The sequence below is a fragment of the Dendrobium catenatum genome, unplaced genomic scaffold (assembly GCF_001605985.2).
Source record: "Dendrobium catenatum unplaced genomic scaffold, ASM160598v2 fragScaff_scaffold_621, whole genome shotgun sequence".
NCBI classification, from domain to species: domain Eukaryota; kingdom Viridiplantae; phylum Streptophyta; class Magnoliopsida; order Asparagales; family Orchidaceae; genus Dendrobium; species Dendrobium catenatum.
In genome coordinates, this window is record NW_021319083.1 from 33185015 (window position 1) to 33207326 (window position 22312).

The window sequence follows — 22312 nt, forward strand, 5'->3', positions numbered from 1 at the left end:
GATCTTTGAGGAATGGCATCCTGATCATCACGTTTCTATAAATGAGCTTGATGATTTTAATCACTTATCAGCAATCGATCGAACATAAACTTGAGGCTTGAGATTAATAATGATCCTAAGTTTAAGATTGTGGTTGACCTTATCACTGAGTAACAGCCTGAGATGCCTTCTATCCCTATTATCATTGACAAGTACCTTTAAATGAAATAAAAGATTGATCCACATATTCATGTATTCCTACAAAATTCTTCCTCAAATATATAGGTTATTCCATAAGTTCCAAAATTATTTTATGTTTCCTCACCAAGCATGCAAGCTGAATTCATGTTCTTTGTTAACATCAACATGCAACAATGGGACCCTAAACCATGGCACTAATCTTAAAATGTTGTATGATGCATGGAGATTAATGAATCTCAAGCGTATATTTATACTGCACATGTCAACGTTTTAAGAGATAGTCATTAACTAGTTCTTCCATCACCAACTCTATGGAAATCAAACTTACAAGTTACAAGAAATGGCCTATGCATCACTTTCAAAGCTTATGACTTCAAGGGTCCACTTATCCTTTATTCTCTCTTATTTGTCTTCTATCCCCTCTCACGTATGATGTTTTCTCTCTACTTTTGAGAATCATAAATCCCAAAATTCCTTCTTATATTTTCTGAATTCCCAACAAAAACTCATTGCATAGAAATCTCTTCTCAATGCTAGATCTAGATAGTGGGTTTTCCTAATACTTATAATTACTGTTATCCTCTCGCTCCAAACCTAAATAAATCCATCCCTTTTAAACGGATAGCTCAAGCAAGAATCTAGCAATTCAAAAGGAAAACTTAAAAAAGAAGAAGAGCAACAAGGTGATGCATCAACAAGACCTTCATCAAGTGAATTGATGTGCATAGGCTTACCCTGCATTACAAAAAGGTTAATTTCATGATTCAAGCACATGACCTCCAAGTCACAAATAAGACAAACCAAATCATTTCTCCAAATCTTCCCTCTACTAGTGAAGTATAATATAAAAAAATGATGCATTCTCATATAATCATTATTATTTTAAAAATAAGTTGTATCTTTACTGTCATTATTTTCTATTACTTCAGGTATTAAGCTTATCTAGCGTACATCTTTGTACCCAATTTCTACCCAAGTTACCTTAGCACTTACCCATTTCATTCCTAACCCTTCAAAATTAATTTTACTTCTCCTCATTGGCAGTGCATTTTCTACTATCTATTGTAAAGGTTCAAACCACCTAAATTTACTTTTCATTACCATATTTTCAATATGTACTACTTCCAACATCTTTATAATACAATCATTTTTAGTCATATATCTCTATTTTGTTATACAATGTTTTTAACATTCACATTTATATTGCACATAACTTGATCATTAGTGACTATGTCATCATAAAAAATATAGATCCATTAAAAAGAATGTCAAATTGTAGCTTTATATAACTTATTTTAGTCATAAGCCATTTATCTTCTAAATAGTTTTTACATTTTTCAAACTTGCACTTATTTCAATAATTGTCTTCCTAATTAGAATAATATTATCCACGAGAGCTGACACTAAAATACCTCATTTTGAATAGAATTTGTAAGCATCTTTAAAACAATACAAAAGGATGCAAATTATATGTTGATATAATTTTATTGTAGTGGGAAACTCTTTGATTACTCCACAATTGGCTTAATATTAGTCAATACTACATCAAACATATCTTTAATAACATCAATATATCTTTGACACACCATTTTTCTGAATAAGCACAAAATCAATTCTCTTTAGTGTAAACCAACCATTGTAATGTCACCTAGAACTCGAGCAGCAATAAGTATCATATTTAGAAAAGATTTAATATTCTAGATCTTTTTCTATAGTTCACTTTTTTAAATCATTCTATAGAATATCTTATCATGTGTTTATCATCTTAAACACATATTTCTTTCATGAAAATTACATTTAATAATTTCTAAAAATAGCATTTACATCTTTATCTATTATCATATTATCTTTACTTTTGCTACATCTAACTTAGGCTCTAGATCACTGCTCTGTGCTCTCTCTTGACTAAGCTATTGTATACATTTTTGTCTTCTTCTTTAGTGCCTTGCTTATCATAAAAAACATCAAAAGATTTAATATTTGCTTTGCTTACTGCCCTTTGCCCTTTTTGCAAGCTTGCCTTCTTCTAATCACTATAAACCTATATAACTTTTATTTTTGCCATTATAAAAGCACATTTATTTTCAATAATAATCTTGTTTGCTTCCTCACTCCACCCAAAAACTTTTTATGTACAATATATTTATCATCTCTCCTTGAACTTCCATTGAAATCTTCTTGATGGATCTACTATTTTATCCCAAATCAAATTTAGCTCAACAAAAGAAATCCAATTTATTTTTTTTAATGGGCTATCTTTAAAGATTAGAAACTTCCCACCTTTCAAATACCACCATGTAATTATAGGCATTATTTATTTTAACAATCTTCTCTATATCTGTACAATATAAATCCAAAACTGCTACTTGACGTTGTGCAGCCAAACTACCTCTTGCAATTATCATACAACTTTTAACTTGCTTTTTGAGTAAAAAATAAAGTTTATTCGTGATTTGGTGGCACCAACTTTGAAAAAAATTAAGTGATTTCCTCATTTCGTAAAGTATACTTTACCTCTTATAGGATAGTACACTACACCAAATTTTAAGTATAGCTTTACCATCACATTTTATCTCGTGCCATTTACCAACTATGAATGCTCTCATAGCTCATCCTACTAAATCTTGTATCTTCATTTAAGTCCCTTGTATTAATTATCCTCCTTGCTTTAGATATGCATTGTATATTTCAACCATCTGGTCTCAAAATTGAATTTTCATACTATGTTCTAATCCAACTTGTAGAATATTAAGAATAACTATATTAATATTGCCCTCACTTATAAGTTATAACTAACTTAATATTAGTCATCCTATTACTAACCCTATCTCAAAATTGAATTTTCACACTACATTCTAATCCAACTTGTAGAATATTAAGACCGAGTATATTAAATTATTAATAATGCCCTCACTTATAACTATACTTAATATTAGTCATCCTATTACTACCCCGATACCATAACTTCATATTTCAACTCTCCCTCGACTATCATCACTATCTTCTTTATATCATTTATCTTGGAGATAAAATTATCTTAAACATTGCCCAAGATATTTACTTTTTTTTCCTTTACATTTAATTTCTAACAGACAAATCATTCTTCTTCATTTAATCATAATTCCTATTATTTTCTCATCTTACCAATCAAAGTTCACATACATGACATAAAAAAAATTTATCTTAATTTTAGAACAAGTCAACCATTGCTACTTCTCAAACGATTAGACATTGTAGTACAAGACTTACAGACAACATTCTAGCTAAACTTGCATACTTTTCACTATAATAAGATAAATATCAAGGTCATTAGTTAAGAGTGAGCTCAAAATACATCATGGCATATTTCTCACCAAAGTCAAGCATGGATCCTCATTTCTGAGTACTCTAGCACTCATTAAATTTAAATTTGGATTCACTTCAAGAATGTGAACATAAATTGCATGATGTGCAGTTTTTCTAAACATCAAACTTCAACCTTTTCTCATCAACTTTGGAAATTTGGAGCCAAAATTGATGGTTTTGATGGTTTTGCACAACCACTAGCACAATAAATAGGCCTTATGTATACAATTCAAATGTATATAGTAATTTGTTGCAAGAAACCAAAATAGAACAAGCACAAAACGTGTAAGATATATCACATAAAAATTGGCAGCAGAAGAAGATGTCAAATTAGGAGCATGTGTTCCTTCAAATTAAGAGCATGTGTTCCTTATGTTTTTTGCAAGAAACTGTGCAACTGTTTCTTCAGGCCAAAAACAACATATTCAATAAAAAAACTATTGATTATTCAGTATGAAAGTTTGGCCACATACAAGACCCATTTTACTGATTGTGCCCATATGTAAGCAAAGGCAGAACTTTATCATGACAACCTTCATAGAGATCTCCTAGTACAGCCATATAGGCAGATGCGTAATAGGTACAACTGTCCAGAATGATAAAGAGAAAAAATGTCGGATAACCAAATTGAACAATTGATAGATAATACATATTACATGAGATAGCTACTTGTTAGGGAGAACATTATAAGTTGAATGGCTTAAATAATTATTCATCTCTAATTGACAACATTACACCAAAAATGAAGAAGGAAAAATATCATATAATAAAAGTTTGCATCACACACGCAAACCGGTGACAAGTTCGTAAAATTTGAACCTCTTAATGAGTAAAATTGCCATCACGAGAGATAAAATTGCAGAATTTCATATTCATCATTGAGCTTTTCAATCACTATTTGAATTTTCTTAAGGAAATTAGACCAAACCGAGCATTAGGTAAGACGACTGTGCCCCTAACTAGTCTATAATATGATGTGGACAACAAAATAATCATTCAGTTTGAAAGATATTCAAATTGAAGCCTAAATCATATGAGTCTAATGATGCAACCAGTTAGTGAGGAAATTCTCATACAACAACAACAACAACACCTTCAAGCCTTTGTCCCACTACGTGAGGTCGGCTACATGAATCCTTTTTTCGTCAGTATGTCCGGTTAAAAGTCAAATTCTCATTTAAATCTAATAAAGAAAGATCATTTCTAATATTTTCTAACCAAGTCTTTTTAGGTCTACCTCTACCTTTCTTAACATAAGTCAAATCTAACACCTCAACTTTCCTAACCGGGTCATCGGAAGGCCTCCGTTTAATGTGACCAAACCATCTAAGGCGACTCTCTCTAATATTATCTTCCACTGGAGCTACTCCAACCTTTTCACGTATATGCTCATTTCGTATCCTATCTCTAAGGGTCAAGCCATTCATCCACCTAAGCATCCTCATCTCTGCAACACTTAACTTAGTATTATGCTTCTCTTTTAATGGACAACATTCGACACCATAAAGCATTGCAGGTCTCACCATCCATCTTATAGAATTTTCCCTTAAGTTTAAGGGGGACTTTTCTATCGCACAATAAGCCCGATGCATTCCTCCACTTCAATCATCCACCTTGAATTCTACTGATAATATCCCCATCAATTTCACCATCACTCTGAACAATAGATCCAAGATATCTAAAACGTGTACTCTTATTAATGACTTAATCCCCCAAAGTCACAATCCCATCACTAGGTCTACTGCTACCAAAATTACACTCCATATATTCAGTTTTAGATCTACTCAAGCGAAAACCTTTAGACTCTAAAGTTAACCTCCATAATTCGAGTTTACCTTCAACTCCCTCTCTAGCAGTGGCGGAACCAAGTACCGCCTAGGGGGGGCAATTGCCCCCCTTGAAAAAAAATTATGTGCATCACCTTTATTCTTAAAAATAGGAATTAACACACTCATTCTCCACTGATCTGTCATATTTTTAGTCGTCAAAATAGTATTAAAAATTTTTGTAAGCCAAGAAATTCCTTCATCTCCTAAGCATTTCCACATCTCTATAGGAATATCATCAGGTCCAACAGCTTTTCCACACTTCATTTTCTTTAAAGTCTCTCTAACTTCGATTTTACTTATACGTTGATAAAAACAAAAATATTTATTTTCATTTAGGGTGATAAAGTCACTAAAGTCAATCGTATTTTCACATTTTTTATTAAAAAGTTTAGCAAAATACCTCATCCACCTTTGTTGAATATCATCTTCTAAGAAAAGTACTTTTTGATCTTCATCCTTAATACACTTCACTTGAACAAAATCCGTCTCCTATATCTTTGTTTGGCTAACTTATACATATATCTTTATCCCTCCTAAAGGGAGGGAAAAAAATGAAGCAAACATTTAATGTTCAAAATTATTCAAACTAAATAATGCATATTGATGTAGACAGGGGGGAGGGGGTCAAAACAAGTTAGATTTTATTTTGGTGAGTTTTCTGGTCCTCTACTAGATTCAGCTCATTAATGTCTAGTAGAGAGCCTTTTTAGCTCATAAATTGATGTTTATTCCCCCCTTTGGTTCCTGTGGATGACTGATGGGTTCTTGTGCCTTGGCTCCTTGGTTCCCACGATTGGCTCTTGGTTTCCTGTAGTTGGCTCTTGGGTTCCCGTGCCTTGGCTCCTTGGTTCCCACGATTGGCTCTTAGTTTCCTGCGGCTGACTCCTTGGTTCCCTGTCTGGGTTGTTTTCCCGAAGTAGCTGGGGGGCTTTTCCTGTGGAATTGATGCCCTGTTTCCTGTGCAATGTTGGGCTGCTGCTTGAAGGTTTTTGGGCTGCTGCTTGAAGGTTTTTGGGCTGCTGTTTGAAGGACTTTTGGGCTGTTGTTTGGTGACTTTTTGGGCTGCTGTTTGAAGGACCTTTTGGCTGCTGTTTGGTGGTTTTTGGGCTGCTATTTGGTGACTTTTGAGCTGCTATTTTGGAGTAACTTTTGGCCTTTCTATCTTCCTATTTTAATTAGCTTTTAATTAAGTTTTAGTGGTTGTTTGTATTCCCCTCTCATGTCTATAAATAGTAGATGTTTTGTGGTTGTTTAAGAGATGATATATGAATGATTTTTGGAGATGTAAACCTGCGGGTTTCTTCTTGGAAAAGCTTGCGAGCTTTGTCCACTTCTTCATCTTCTATCTCTTGGGGAGACTTGCGAGTTCTTTCCACCCTTCTTCTCGGCTTCTAACCTCTTTCGTCTCTCCGCAAGTACCACCTCACATGTATCCTTCTTCTAATGGATGAAAGCTTTTTTAGGTGTTTGTTTTGAAGTCATAAATTTGTCAAACGTTTGTAAGCGTCAAAGTTTGTAAGAGTCCTTGTTTGTAAGTTCTTTTATAATATTAAAGTTGTGTTTTGTTTTGTTAGTTATATTTTGTCAAATTTTGAGTATTTTATGTCTTTCTATCATCATAGAAAGAGTTTGTTTTTGTGATCAAAAATTTGGGCAAAATTTGGGGCCCTCTCCCAAATTTTTTATTGCATCACATATTCTTGACAAAAAATTAAATTTAGAAATGAGAAATCTCCTAGTCCTTGATGTGAGGTAAGCAAACAGCTCAATAAATTAACGTATAATAAAATGAACATTATATTCAATATTTTCACGATAAAATAGCAATAAAGTGCAAAAAGCAGCATTTGAGGAAGAGCATCCTTACTAGTTTATTCATAGTGTATCAAATAGCTGGAAAAAGTCGATAGAGATGAATGGGAAAACTTTAGGTGTTTGTTTTTTTCACTTTTCTCTAGAATCCATTAATTATCTGAATATTGTCAAATGTCAAATGCAAACCTAGGATAAAATCATCTCAAACATATCTCAGCTCCGTGGTGATAGATTTATAAATCCTTTTTCATCATTCACTCTTGCAATTTAGCTAAATCCATTCTTACTTGGCATTTACCTACGCCTTTTTCAGTTTCCTCGACCTTCCGATTAGCTAAGTACATACCAATGCTTCATCTTCCCTCATTATCTGATGTTTAAACCATTCCAACTTCCTATATAACGACTTAGTTCTTGTTAGTAATTGTCTCCCAAGACTATAATCATCATATTGCACTATTAACATTCTTAAGTGTATACTAAATCCATCTAAAATACTTTAACTTGTTCTTATTTACATTCTTTTTGAAGCGATACACATATCCATTAGCATAGTTGGTGTCATAATATTTCACATAACGTTCTCAATTATGCCACGGTCACCAAAGTACACGCTGATCACAAAGCATTCCCCTCACTGTCTTCAAGTCTAATATCTCTATTTTGCAATTTGCATTAAACATATTTAAACCTTTTAATTTGGCCAATATGGTAATATGACAGATTTAAGAAGACACTCAATTCATTTCATATGATTATAATGATCAATTGAAAGAATAGGATAAATCTAAGAAATTGATGGCCAAAGTTATTTTTGCATGGTCCAAAAGGCAAATAATTTTCCTCCCTCATCCATAGTTTGATACCTTATACAAATGTGGAGTTCACCTTGCAAAGAGGTTTTAAACATTCTACATAATAAAACTAGCTAAAATTAATGTGAGCTTTAATAACATAGTTATTATATTTGATGTTTCAAAGAAGTACGCAATATAGTAACCAAAGACCTAGTTCACAAGATAGAGCTTATCAATAGGGCATATTATCATAAACTTTCAAATCAGGCAAGCCGATGTTTGAGAAACTTTATTTACTCCACATTGAGTTGATATTCTCCAAAATGCACATTTTGGAGAATAATTGTCCAAAATAGAAACATATATTGACATTGGAATGCTATAGTTATATAACTGAAAAAGTCAAAGTTGTGGTTACTTCATTTAGATGTTTTACCAACTATAAGTAGTTGGGACAAAGCTAATAATAATGAATTTGACAGTGCAGATGTTCTAAAGCATCAGCATAAAAAATTTTTCACTCAAGAACAATTTTCAAAAACTCTGGTGACTTGAATGATAGCAAGTTAATCATGAGTAAATTAATGGTTAAACCCCCATAAAAGATATGGTTAAACAAACCAAAGAATAATTGTCATCCCCAGGAGATCTATCAATAAAAGAAGTCCATTGACGATCCTTTAGAACTGGATCCTTGTAGCATAACTCATTGCATGCTTCAACACCTACAACCAAATATAGGAGAATATGAATGGTCAAGGCGGCAAACAAATTTTTAGGTGAGACTTTGCTTAATTATGTGAAAACTGAATAGTAAACATGCGTTCTTAGTAGAATTTCATGTGAGAAAATTCCCAATTTCCAATTCCTTATCACCTATGCTGGCAAGAACCATCCACAACCTAAGGTCTAGTCCACACAATGGCGAGAGAGCGAAATGGGAGAGCTTAAACTGCACATAGGTCTTTGATCCCTATCCTATGACTATCAAAAGACAGCACTTCTAGTGGAAAGGCTAAAAGAGACCTTACCGCGGTCAACTTAAGTCATGGAGATGACATCTAGCATACATAAAATGTAAATCCATGTACTGGAGAATATACACAAAAACAAAAGCACCATCTCCTCTTATCAAAACTTGGTGGTGCTTCAATTAATTAAAAAACCCACTTGGACCACAGGATGCCCTGACATAGATGATGAACCCTATTGTGCAAAGACGTCATACAGGATTAGAAGTCCCATATCTGTTTTGATATTTTATTTGCTATTTTTTAAAAAAAGAAAGACGTAATAACTGACATAAACAGTAATGAAATTTTAAGAAACAGTAACTCACTGAAATTCAGTTATTTACAGGGATCATAAAGACGCAGATAGCATCTAGTTGGGAGAAAAAAGTATTACAACACCGAAGAAAGATCCTTACATTCAGCCCAAGTATCCCCATCTGCACTGCATCCCTTCTTACAGAAGATTCTCCCTACAATGGCCTACTGAAGATTAATTTAAGCATTTAAAAGCACAAAGCGTGATTAAGATAAGAGAAAATAGAAATCTCATGTTAGAATCAAAGGCAAGTTCAAATTTTCAGTTTGATTCATAAAATTGTCAGCAGAGGTGCAGAAAAACAATTGGATGAAAAGTTCAGTGGAAGAAAGAAACGCATCAAACTGAATCTATAGTTGCGCTTTCCTTCCTCTCTCTTTAAAATTTTCAATCTTGCATCTTCAAACAAATTTGAACTCCAGTGTCATTCAAAAAATAACACGAAAATCTAATGAATCTACAAGAAGCTTAATAGATTCGAAACAATTTAAATTAAAGATTTTTTTTGCGGGGTTTATAAGGAGCTAAACTCAAATCAAAGGAAAAGGAATGAGGCCGGGGAGAGTAACGGACACGGAATCAGAAAAACGCCGGCGTATTTCTTAGTGCAGCAGTTCCCACAAGGTTGAGTCCAGTCCTTGGGAAACATTGCTCCTATTTAGGTCCTAGGTTTTCGTCGAATCGAAGTACTCTTTTCCACCTCCTTCCTAGCCCCGTGGAGAGCCGAAGCATACGAGAAATTAGAGATGCGAAAACGAAACGGAGAGATAACGAAGAAGGCATCGAGCCTAGATTTGCGGAAGTCAAACAAAAAATAAAAATTTAGAAGTTATTTAATAACGAGCCTGCTTATTGAAGGGTGAAAGTTTAGAAGCGGAGATTTTTTTTTTTTTTACCTTTTTATTTTAATTAAGGGGTTATTTGATTGCCTAAAAAATAATATATTTAAAATATTTTGAAGTTATTTATTTGTCTAAAAATTAAATGCAGAAGATTTTTTTTTTTTAATATGAAGTGCAGTGTAAAATAAAAGAAACAATATATTTTAAATATTTTTTGTGTTGTTTGATATGATGTGGAGTGTACTATTGAAATGAAACGACAACATATTATTCAATATTTTAACATATAATATTTATCATTTGAATAATGGGAACCTTTAATATATTAGAGCACTAGAAAATAGAAGTCATACGCTTGAAAATGAGCAATCATACCTAGAGTAAATTTAATATTGCTACAAACATACTTGTTCCGTCTTGGAATATTAACGGCGATAGAAAAATATAAAATTTAGTGTCTTATAGTGTCTTAGCTTTATACAAAGATCCAACATATATATAGATAAAAGAGTATGGGTGTGGCATTCATAAGGGACGTCATTTTTTTTACGTGGAAAATCCTAAAAAGGGAAAAAAAATTACAGGCCCTGGCTCAATTTGAATGAATGCACTAGTGTTTGCAGTTGATTACAAATGAGGCCCTTCCTTAAGGGGAAGGTCATGGCTTGATGTAGTCAATATACATTATATATACTATATTATATTGTGGGAGTTGGAAGGATCATTGTTAACATGTTTGTTTGGTTGGCAGAATCATTGTCGATGAATGATGTAGGTCAGAAGGACTGTAAACAGGTGACGGAGGTCGAAATGACATATTCGGGTAAAAGAGATTGGAAATATTATAGTCAGGAAACAGTAGTCAGAAGAACCATAGTTGGCCGGCTCCAGAGGTCGAAAAGACTGCAGTCGAACGATAATTGTCGGAATGATCGTAGTATGGCAACGGAGGTCAGAAAGACTATAGTTGTCGGGCAACGGAGATTGAAAAGATTATGGTCGAGTCAAAATGGTCAGGGAGACAGTAGTCTAGAGATGGTAGTCAAAGAAATCGTAGTCAACGGGAAACGGAGGTCGAAGAGATCGTAGTCAGTGGGTGGTGGAGGTTGAAATGATTGTAGGTGAAGGAGATCGGAAGGACCATGGTTGGGCAACAAAAGTTGAAGAGACCATAATCGATAGGCGACAAATGTTAAAAAGATCATAGTCTAGTGAAGGTTGTTGGAAGGACCGTAGTCGGCGGGCAACGGTGGTCAGGAATACCATTGTTGGCGATGGAGATCAGAAGGATCGTAATCTGCAAGCGATGATGGTCAGAAAGATCATATTTGGGTGACGAAGGTTAGAAAGACCTTAGTAGGGTGAAGTTGGTCGGAAGGACCATAATTGAGTGATGATGGTCGAAGAGACTATAGTCGGCAGGCGAAGAACTTAATGTCAAAAAGATTATATTCGAGTGAAGGTGGTCAAAAGGAAATCCAACGATAATTGGTGGTCGGACATAAGTCCAAAGACAGTCTATGACTGAGAATAAATCCAATGTCGGATGGTTTCCAGGAGGAAGTTCGACAACAATCGGTGCCCGGGCAAAATTTTGACGACAGACGATGGTCAAGGAGTAGCTGGGTGGCAAGAGAAATATCAGATTTCTCTTTGTCTCATCTATTCTTTCCCTTTCTTCCTTCCTCCTTGCTTTGTCCCGATATGGTGTGACAGCCCAAACTCTTAACAATCAAAATATTGTTTGATTTGGCCTAAGAGTCTCACAGTTTTATCTTATTGATGTAACATCCAAGTACGTCACCCATCTAAGAATTATTACAGGATGACCATGCTTAACTATGGAGTTTCTTAATAAAATTTCAACCATTACACCAAAAGGCACATCTATTTACGCGTGTCATCCTTGCGCAGGGGTCATGCTAATCTTCTATGTATTGTTCCAATTTTATCGGATGTCTCCTGAGATTTTGTCTATGTCAGGGAAGGTCTTGGCTTGATGTAGCCAATATACATTTATGTAAAGTGCATTACATTATGGGAGTTGAAAGAATCAATGTTGACATGTTCGTTTGGTTGGCATGACCATAGTCGGCGAGCGACATTGGTTGGAAGAACCGTAGTCTAGCAATGGTGGTCAGAATGATCTTAGTTAGACGACGGAGGCAAGAAAAACCGTAGTAGGGCTACTATGGTCGAAAGGACCATAGTTGATGGACGGAGGTCGGAAAGACTATAATCGGTGAGCAACGATTGTCAAATTGGACCATAGTCTACAGGTAATGGTAGAGGGGATCGTAGTCGGTAGGCAACGGAGGTCGGATTGGACCGTAGTTAGGTGACGGTGGTCGGATGGATCATAGTTGGCGGGCGACATTAGTTAGAAAGATTGTAGTCGAAAGGGCCGAAGTTCGACAAAATCGATGGTCGAGCATAAGTCCAACGACTATTAATGGTCGTGCATAAGTCCGGCGAAAGTCCAGCGATGATTGGTGGTCGGGCGGTAGTTGAGGAGGAGCTTGGTGGCAAGTGAGATCTCAAAATTCTCTTGCTCTCATCTCTTATTAATTTTCATTCATTATATTTATAATTTTTTAAGAGTTATATGACTAATAAATAGAAAGAAAATCAAGGGCATGTTATGTGAGTGATTTGGATGGACGGCTAATGTAGATTCCCTTTATCATGGACCGTTTATCGAGTATTTAAGTGTTTTAATGATATTGGAATTTGAAGATCTTGAGCATGTTAGATTCATCTCATCAAGTCGCTTGATTCAATTATTAACATGTCACATTTGAAAATCATTTAGTTGTCCACTTTATGATTTAAACCTTTTAAAAGTGCTTCAGGTCTTTAATTTCGACTCATTTGGGCTCTGATTAAGTTGATTTTCATGTCGTTGGGTTCGTCTTTTCGAGACATTCAGTTTGACTATAAATTTGCGGAAATCATCGTGGGTCTCCGAAAGGATTCTGCTCATGTGGTTCAAATGCAAAGAGTACGATCACATTATCCCGTATGACAAAATGGTCGTAAACCTTTACATCCGACACAAGCAGGCCGATGGAAGAGTAGATGTAGTTATACATACGATTAGCCATGAATGATAGCGGCTTTAACCTACCAACCTCGATGGATAATAATATATATAACCTAAAAGTTCACGAGATTTCCCCCATTCGATACATCAGCTCGAATGGGGTTTATTTGATTGTGGGAATCGATTTCCTACGGGCGCAAGCCCTGTAGTTAATTACATCTTAGACATCGGTCTAAGAAAACTCTCGATTATGGATGTTAGATTATCCTCTCAAAATGTAGGTTTAGTGCAAGGGAGTTTCCAGGCTTTCCTAATCAAAGGGGAAGATAGGCCCAATTTGGCTTTAATCAATCACACGTGATTCAGTTATCATCTGGTCGGCTCGAAGAAGTGGAAACTGAAGAAAAAGAAGATACACAGCATCTCAAGCAATCGTGAGAGAAAGAAGGAGGTGGCGTCATCTTTGTGACACAGATGGGTAGGATTTATAGCTTCCGAAAGAATGGCGAGCTTACCCACCAATAAGGCGTATAGTGATACACTCGTACCACTCGCCTTTAGACCCTAAATCTATAAAAGATATAGTGTCGTACACACAACACTAGCATCTACGACCTAATTAATGCATTCCTGGACTTATTCCTTGCCTGAAAAAGGAAGCCAGTTAAAACCACCTAATCGTATAAAATTTATGATATACGGTCCATATGAGAGATGGGTGGGTAGTTTAGACATTGAAATTTGGGATCAACAACTAAAGAAGTTTCTAAATGATCCCACACTTATGAATGGTATTATGCACCTAAATGTTTTGATTAAAAAAATATATCATTTAAGTATATATAATTTTGGAAAATATTTAATTATTTTTGGGAATATTGAATTTCCCAAAGATAATTAATTGAAGTTTTAAAAGATATCAATTTTAATTTTGAAAAATTAAATCTGAGTTACTAAAACTAATGGCTTAATGCAATTAAATTTTAATTTTAATTAGTTGCTAATGCAATTTATGCTAGTCAAAGTCTTCAAATCAGGAATGTATGAAATTTTAAAAAAGCTTATAAAATAGTTTTTTATAATAACTAAACTTCCCCAGGTCCGGCACTTCATCCTCATAGGCCAGATTATCCGGACTCTACCCGCATGTGAGAAAATTGTCTAAAGGAAGAGAGAATGCATGTATGCGACCCCGGACGATAAGACTATTACCTAGAATCGTTATATTTCTATGTGAGTTAATCTTAAATTTTTATTATTAATTACGAGTAGAAGAATTTTTATCCTAAAAGAGCCTAGCGAGTTAGGCACAAGCACATGCAACAAAAAAACCTTTGAAAAGCATGTTGGTTCTACTACGCAATCAAAGTAAACAAACAATCAACAAAACAATAAAAAATTCACGAAAAAGAGTATCCATGGCAAGTGTCATACAATATTATATCACAGAGTACAAAAAAAGTAGTGGTGGCCGGGCTCCACTGACAACAACCCGGGAACGACGCAAATCTTAAATAAGACATTTTACATCTTCAGTATTCTTCTTCACTTCCTTGATTCGTCTATGGATCATCTTCGTTCTCCCTTCTAGCTTCTCGTAATGAATGCTCCAAAAGGATGCTCAAATGAAAAAGAAAACCCCCTGTAAGGGTTTTCTTTTCCCTTTGGACCCCTTTACATCTAAAATGTCTTATTTTAACGATTTTCACAATATTTACTATCAAATACATTACATCAATAGAAAGGGAAAATCTAAACTCTCCTGCAGGGATTATCCTGAGCAGTTATAATCAAAATCAAAAATCGTCCAAGCATTTATATATAAGTGAAAATGCTGAAAAATAAATCACACTTGGCCATGCTATAATCATTAGGGGCTAAGCAGCTGAAGCAGTTACCTAAAGCAGTTATGAATAATTATTATTAATTTTAGCCCCCTTTAGCGCTGTGTGAGCACGGCCACCTGCAAGAAGACAATATTAGTATAAAAAGCGTGCCTAACCTATGGGTATTCTAACGCTCACAACAACAGTGCAGAAAGAAAGCTAGAAAACACATCACAGAAAAAGCGTCATAGAAAAGCTAAATCGAGTAGCAAAAATAAATAGCACACGGGTCACATGCGGAGCGTCACAACACAGCACATAAAAGAAAGATAGAACATCAACCTATCCTAAAGCTAGTAGTCGTGTCCTAGCAAATCAATCTAAGTATGTGTAGTCTGTGTGGTTTTGGTAGGTCTTATATAGGATAATTTAATTAAAGTTGCTTGCATTTTTGTTTGTTGAAAGGGCAAAGGAGATTTTGGTTAAAGTTCAAATCTTAGTATTTTAAGATTGATTTTAGAATTTTATTTTTAGTATTTGATTATATATCACCTTTGTTTCACACCGAGGCCGTGAGGTTTATTTCACCCTCCTTGGGGCTAACTTAATAGCCTCGTAGGCCTGGGTTATCCAGTGATAATTAACTTTGTTGGATTAATTTAGTTTGTTATGAAAAGAAAAGAAAATGGTGCATTAAAGATTTTATTAATTAAGTTTGTTGGTTATTTTTTTTAGATATTATTCTAAAGTTTGATATTTATGAGTCTTTTATCCTAATGAATTTTAATATTATGATTTGATCTCCTAATTAAATCTACATATTTTAGACTTTAGATTGGTTAGGGATTAATTATTAGATTAGTCAAACTTGATTTAGGTTTACATTTTAGACTTGTAGTTTAATAATTATAAATGTTAATAATAACTTGATTAAGAATTAAGTGTTTTAATAGATTTTTAGAATTAGATTAGGATTGGTTGGTTGATTATTAGTAGATTAAAGAAAACCAAAATCTAGGAAAACGTGTCACTAAGTTTTTTTTTTAATGTCTTTATCCTATAGGAAGCATGCATCATAAATCTATATTTTCTAAGACTCGGTCCTTAATTTTTGTCCTTAGATGTCACTAATATTGTAGGGCTAAGAGTGGTGTTGTTTTCTAACCCTTAAGATTTCTATACGTATGTCAAAAGGTTTTAGAGATCTAAAAAAAGTAAAAGCAATCCTAATTATAAATAAAGTTTCTACAATGCCCTAAGGGTGAGAGGCGTGCAATCATCTAGGCCCCTAAAGGTTTTCTAAGTTTTTAAGAAAGCTTATAGCACCGGGGGCTGTGACCCGGTGGTTCCGCCCGTAGCGCCCCTACCGGAATGAATAGGGGCAACTAATGCTCGGATCCGGTTGTCCTAGCTCCCTCTCGAAGTGCTCCAACGCTCCTTATCCATTGATTTTCAAAGTTCACCTCGCAAGACACAAAAGAGAGGTGTATTAGAGCAATTCTATAAGCAAATAATTATACAAGGAAATGAAAATGCAATTAAAAAAGAACGTACCTTTTGTATACCGGTCAAGTCGTTTGTGATTTAGATTCTCCTCATTTTGCAAGTGTCTAAAACATAAAGCATGAAAGAAGTGACAGAAAAGCTAAAGGGCAAAGCGAAAGACGACTAGAAGCAACAAAAAAGAAGAAGAATGAAAATCGTATATAAAAGGGATGTAGGCATTATTGTTTTGAACACACTTCTTTGAAGTCAAGTGTACCCTAAAGCAACATTAACAATGCCCTTTGCTGTCCCCACAGCCCAAATAAAACACTTGATACAAACCCAACTCGACTACTCAACATATTCCCTACCAAACTCAAAGCAAACAAGGGAAGCTCAAGTTCTAAAAAGGAAACAAACTAGATCTAAAACAACACCTCTTTCTACCCATCACATTCTTCCAAACTTATATTTTAAAGGACAAGCATTAATAAAAGATAGACAACCTACGTAAGGTAGATTACTCCATTCCAAAAAGAGAGATTAAGAGAACTCTCCAACACAAATCTATTCTACATAAGTTGTTAAACCCAAATCTAACTTATGAAATTTTTTTATTTTGTTTGAATGAAAAGCTACACGAAATTCTACACAAATCATTTATCAAAATCTCTTCTTTTATTTGTGACCCAAAATTCTACAAAAAGACCAACAATTAAGTGCTTTTTCCTTCATTTGGAGTGGGGTATTGAAATCAAAAAAAGACCTTTAAAAGAAAACTTCGCAAAACATTTCATTATAAAACAATCATAAAGCGTTCCACAAAATTTTCATAACACAAAACGATTTGCAAGACTTTTCGTAGAGCTTTCAACAATGCTTGTAAAGCATTCCCACATCAAGTGAAACTCACAAATAAATCATTGAAACACATGGAGATTCATTAACAAATCTTTATGATGATGCTAACAAGTTTAAGTGTGGATGAAGTTGTATAAATGCCAACACAAATATATGAGATTTTCTAATCAAAATATTCTTTTCTAACCATGCATGGGAGAAACTATAAGACATTATAAAACTTGTTGCTCATCATCTCTTCGACCCGCATTAGATAAATCTCATAATAATAAATCGACACAAATATGCAACATTCCCAACAAGCTTGTATAATTAGCATAAAAGGAACATTCATAGTAAGGGTCATTTCCAATAACTTATTCAACTCATCACATATAACCTTTAGCATCTTAAATACTTCCAAGATAATTTTGATACAAAACGAGTCTTTATCAAAGCTCTTCAATCAAGTCATCATAGCGATACTGACAAATGAAATAAAAACTAAATAGAAAAGATGCAAATGTTCCAAATTTTCTCCCATATGCAAATATCTTTCATGTAATAGGTTCTCAACCTTCTCTAAACATTCAATATACCACATAATTTTAACTACCCACATGCTCATGAAACCGATGCATTGTGATAGAATTAACATCATTCGTAGCCTATCTAAACACTTGTTGATCAAGATGCCAATGAAGGGAAACGACTATACACCATTCAATATCAATGCCAATACTCATTTCAAAATAACTTAGAGAGCAAAACAACGAGAAATCTGCACATAACTTACTCTTAAAGTAATTCGGAAGCTCAAAACAGTAAAAACTACATGTATTTCCTTCCCAAATCAATTTAGAAACTCAAAAACAATAAAAAACTGCATGTATTATGTTACCAAAATAGTTTGGGACCTCGAAATAGCAAAAATCTGCACATACCTCGCTCCCAACACAATTTTGGAAGCAAAAAAAAAACCCCCAAAAATCTGCACTCGTCCCTTACCAAAACAGTGAGAAAAGTTTCACAAAAACTGTAGTGATTTTCATAAAGAAGCAAGGAATGATCCACCTAAATGCCATAGGAATTCTTATGTAAAAACAGTGATAAAACTCTCAAAAAATTGCTCTTTTCTTTCACAAAACCAGTAAGAAAAGTTTCACAAAAACTGTAGGAAATTTGACAAGTGAACAATGAAAGCTCCACCCAAATATCATAGGATTTCTCATGTTTATTACTTTGTATGAAGCTTTACAACCAATAAAGCTATGGAGGTTCAAGGCACTTATAAACATTAGATTTTTGTTTTTATCAAGGCTTATGCAATTTCTCAATGGTGCAACAAAACAAATATCTCATATGCATACTTCGATAACAACTAAGACATCCTTCGCACGATCTCAAAAAACCTTTCAAATAATCATGGATTAACATGTTCATTTGCATACCTTCCAAAAAAAACAAATCTCCAAACAAGAGACATAACCTCAACAAGAAGCATTAGATGAGCAATAAGACACAGGCATGAGCATTAAGGTTCGAAATGTATGGAAGCTAATTCACCAAATTTCCCCTCAAGAATATATGTAACTTCGACCTTGGAATAATTTATGAAACTAACACATTGCGCCGAAGAAAACCAACCTTACTTGCAATCTGATTATTCTAGACTTCATAGAACCCAATCATAAAAAAGGAAATATGTTCATTAACGGCAAGATAACTATGAATATAAAGACATGTGCCACATAAAACTTCCATGTAAAAAAAAAAAAAACTTTAGCCAAAGCAAACTTATGCAAATATAACTTGTCCTTAACCCAACTACCCACATGGTTTCATTGACATATGCTCATGTATACATGATTCAACCTAATGCATGTATTGAGCAAAACGACTAAAATAAAGTGGACAAAAGCAACTTATTTCTTTCAAACCCATGAAGGCTCACATTCCACCGGTATAGCGCAAATGTCACTTATGTAAGGGCTAAAGCAAATATACGAATGAAAGCACTTTGCGCATGAAGCAATCACTTTAAATAACCCCTCTCAAATTCTAAAGGGGATGATGGAATATACACTTGCCAAGCTTTCAAAATACACGATATCCACCTACAAGCATTGAGTTTAAACTTTAAAGAAGAAGCGCTTATGGAAGAAAGATATATGGTTTTACACATATCTCACTAAATAACTAAACTCATTTTTAGATTTTCTTTTTGTTGATAAGTTTCTAAAAAACGCTTTGAGGAACCTTCCAAATGATTAAGCTCAATATAGAAGGCCTCAATGCAAGAAAACACCTATGGCTTTCTCTTGGGAGCATTCCATCAAACATTTGATGTGCAACCTTGTAGATCTATGTAAAACAAGCTATCATAAGAACAATGGCTCACACCTAAATGCTTCAAACTAAATGACAAGATTTGCATTAATTATTTACTATCAAAACAACACATATCAACCCACATTGTCTACACCTTACGAAATCATTCATAGTTAGCAGTAACCATGATCACATTTCAAAAAAGAATTTAAAGCATCACTTGATATCCAAATGCATACAATGAACCTAAGCAACAAGAGATGATAGGAAATGGCTTTGCCAAACCATTTCTAGCATAAATCAAATCATTTCCATTTCGTATTGATGAAGAGGGATTAGTTGGGTGAGGAGAAGAAAGGGGAAGAAATGGTAGAGGAGAAGAGGTAGGGAGAAGAAGAAGAAGAAGAGGAAGAGGAAGGGTACTCACAGTGAGGAGTTCGGTTTTGGAGAGAACGACGTCGGGATTGCTAGAGCTGGCGTCGGGATCGGTAAGGCTGGCGTCGGGATCGGTCTAGGGCTGGCCGAGTGCGGGGGGCTGCCGTCTGGATCGGGCGAGGCGTGCGAAGATGAGAGGGGGAGGAACGGGATCAGGAGCTTCTTCCGAACGAGAGGGAGAAAGGGGAAGAGTCGGGATCAGGAGCTTCCTCTTTTGCGATCTGGAAGGAGGCGGAACCGAGTCCGGGCTCTTCACTTCCAAAAATACTGAGAGAATGAGAGGGAGAGGGAGCTCGGGTTCGAGAGAGGAGAGTAGGCGTCAATGCCCCAGCTCGAAGCTTCGTCCTGAGTAAATCGAGCTCGTTGCCGAAAGAATAACCCGCCAAGTCGCGTTCTCCTGCTCCAGCTTTCGAACATCGCGTAAATAGCTCATTTCTGCTCCATATCTCTGCCCCGACTGTGGAGGATCGCGAGTATCAGGCAACGGCTTCGGGCCGATAAAACGTTTGATTGGAGCCGCTCGATCAGATTTCCTGATCTAGGCAATAGATTCAAATCATTTAAAAAAGTTAAATAGATTCTAGCGAAATTGAATTAGGCTGAGTCAAATCAAATTGGTTAAAATCGGGTTAGATTCGAGTTCAAATTTGACTCGATTCGAGTCGATTCGGGCTCGAGTCGGCACAATAAAATTAATCGTACGAAATTAGATTTGGGATAATCGCGAACTTAAATCAAATCGACGGCGCGACCAAAATAAAATTGATCGAGTCTAATTGAACGTAGTCGGGTCTAATCCGGCTCGAGTCGAGTCAATTCAAGCCCAAATTAAACTCGACGAGGCTCAATTAAATCGATCGAAGGTGTTCAAGGGGATTCGAGCGAAAATCGAGGTCAACAATCATAATTCGGATGGCTCGGAATTTAATTTTGAAAATTTATTAGAGAGAGATAGAGAGAGAGAGAGAATCGCCAAAAAACTTGTCACCTAGCGGAACCGGATGGATTACAGCTTAAGAATCAACCCCATTATGGCAACTGTTGCAAGTGCTAGTTATTTTTGCTGTAATTGTCAGAGTTCAAGCAATAGAATCCGACCGTTAGAGTTCAAAACTGCACGAGAAGCCATTGACGAAGTCATAACCATGCACGGCTGTAACCATTCCACCCTATTCTTGTTGCAATCCAACACAACGATCTTCTTTCTTATCTCTCCCTCTCTCTTTCTCATATTTAGGTCTTATGAAGAATACGATTTTCATTATTTCATATCTGTCTACGCGTATCCACCGAAAGCGAAGATGTTTTCTAAACAAAGCAAAAAAAACAACTAAAACCCAGAGAAATCAATCCCCTCCTCTCATTTTCTTGCTATAAATCAGGCCATCAGAGGCCGTAGCCATACAAGCCCTTTCTTTTTTTCTCGCAGCTGTTGCTACTTTCTCTCTCTCTCTCTGTCTTTGTCTGAGAGATAGGTGAGATGGGGGAGAAGATCGTGGAGTTGGAGAAGAAGCTGCAGCTGAAGAAGAGGGGGAAGGAGCTGAAACGTCTTGTGCAGCAGGGGGCAAAGGTTGTCGGTTCCACCTGCAAGAAGGGATGGAAAAAGGTTCAAAAGCTTGCCAAGAAGATCAACAAGCCTTCTTCATCGCCACCGACATTACTAATTCATTCATCTCATTAAATTCCTCATTTGTCTTGTGAATGCATGGCTCCATTTTCGTTTCTTTGGGTATGATTTAAAGGGGATTCACTGATTTTATGATATATTTCAATATGCTTTATCTGTGTTCTTTGCAGTGAATGTATTTAATTATTTTATTGATGCTTATAAATGCAAAATAGAACTCTTAAGATTGTTTGACGCTTCTCTCTCTTTTTTTTTTTACTGATTTGTGATCGCCAACATAATAACTGAGAAAGAAAGCTCTGAACATAACCATAACTATATTGGGGATTTGTTAGGTATGTTTATGTGAAAGCACTCATAAGAGAAGTAACTTTTAAAAGAAATTATAGCAAAATGGTTTTAAATTAACTCTCTTTTAGAACATCAAAGTGGGCAATATGATCAAAATAAGATGTATAATGTATCATGCTTGATATAATTAAGGATTTGTTTGAGACAGCTTTCTTACTATTTTTTAAAACAATTTTTTAGTGCAAAATTTTTTAATTCAATATATTTTGTATTAAAAATCAGTAAAAAAATTGTGTC

General features: G+C 35.0%; 1 protein-coding gene and 1 pseudogene across 11 annotated transcripts in view; both read right to left on the bottom strand.

The window, feature by feature from the left end:
• The window catches only part of LOC110096072, a 41511-nt gene extending 20912 nt beyond the window's left edge, over positions 1 to 20599 (bottom strand). The window contains exons 1-5 of one of the 11 annotated variants that reach the window (XR_002303045.2): positions 20090 to 20599; positions 16374 to 16616; positions 9396 to 9449; positions 8588 to 8691; positions 3999 to 4111 (exon numbers count right to left, since the gene is read on the bottom strand). Coding sequence is in view for 1 of the 11 variants with exons in the window: in XM_020821841.2 (XP_020677500.1) it covers positions 8588 to 8691; positions 9396 to 9449; positions 9869 to 9944 (234 nt within the window). In the remaining 10 variants the exon portion in view is untranslated. Of the gene's footprint in view, positions 1 to 3998; positions 4112 to 8587; positions 8692 to 9395; positions 9460 to 9825; positions 9841 to 9868; positions 10123 to 15078; positions 15144 to 16373 lie in introns of those variants that run through there. The other 10 variants (XR_003700908.1, XR_003700906.1, XR_003700909.1 and 7 more) reach the window with 10 other exon arrangements.
• LOC114579741 lies at positions 12014 to 12106 on the bottom strand (annotated as a pseudogene).
• Positions 20600 to 22312: the final 1713 nt, after the last annotated feature.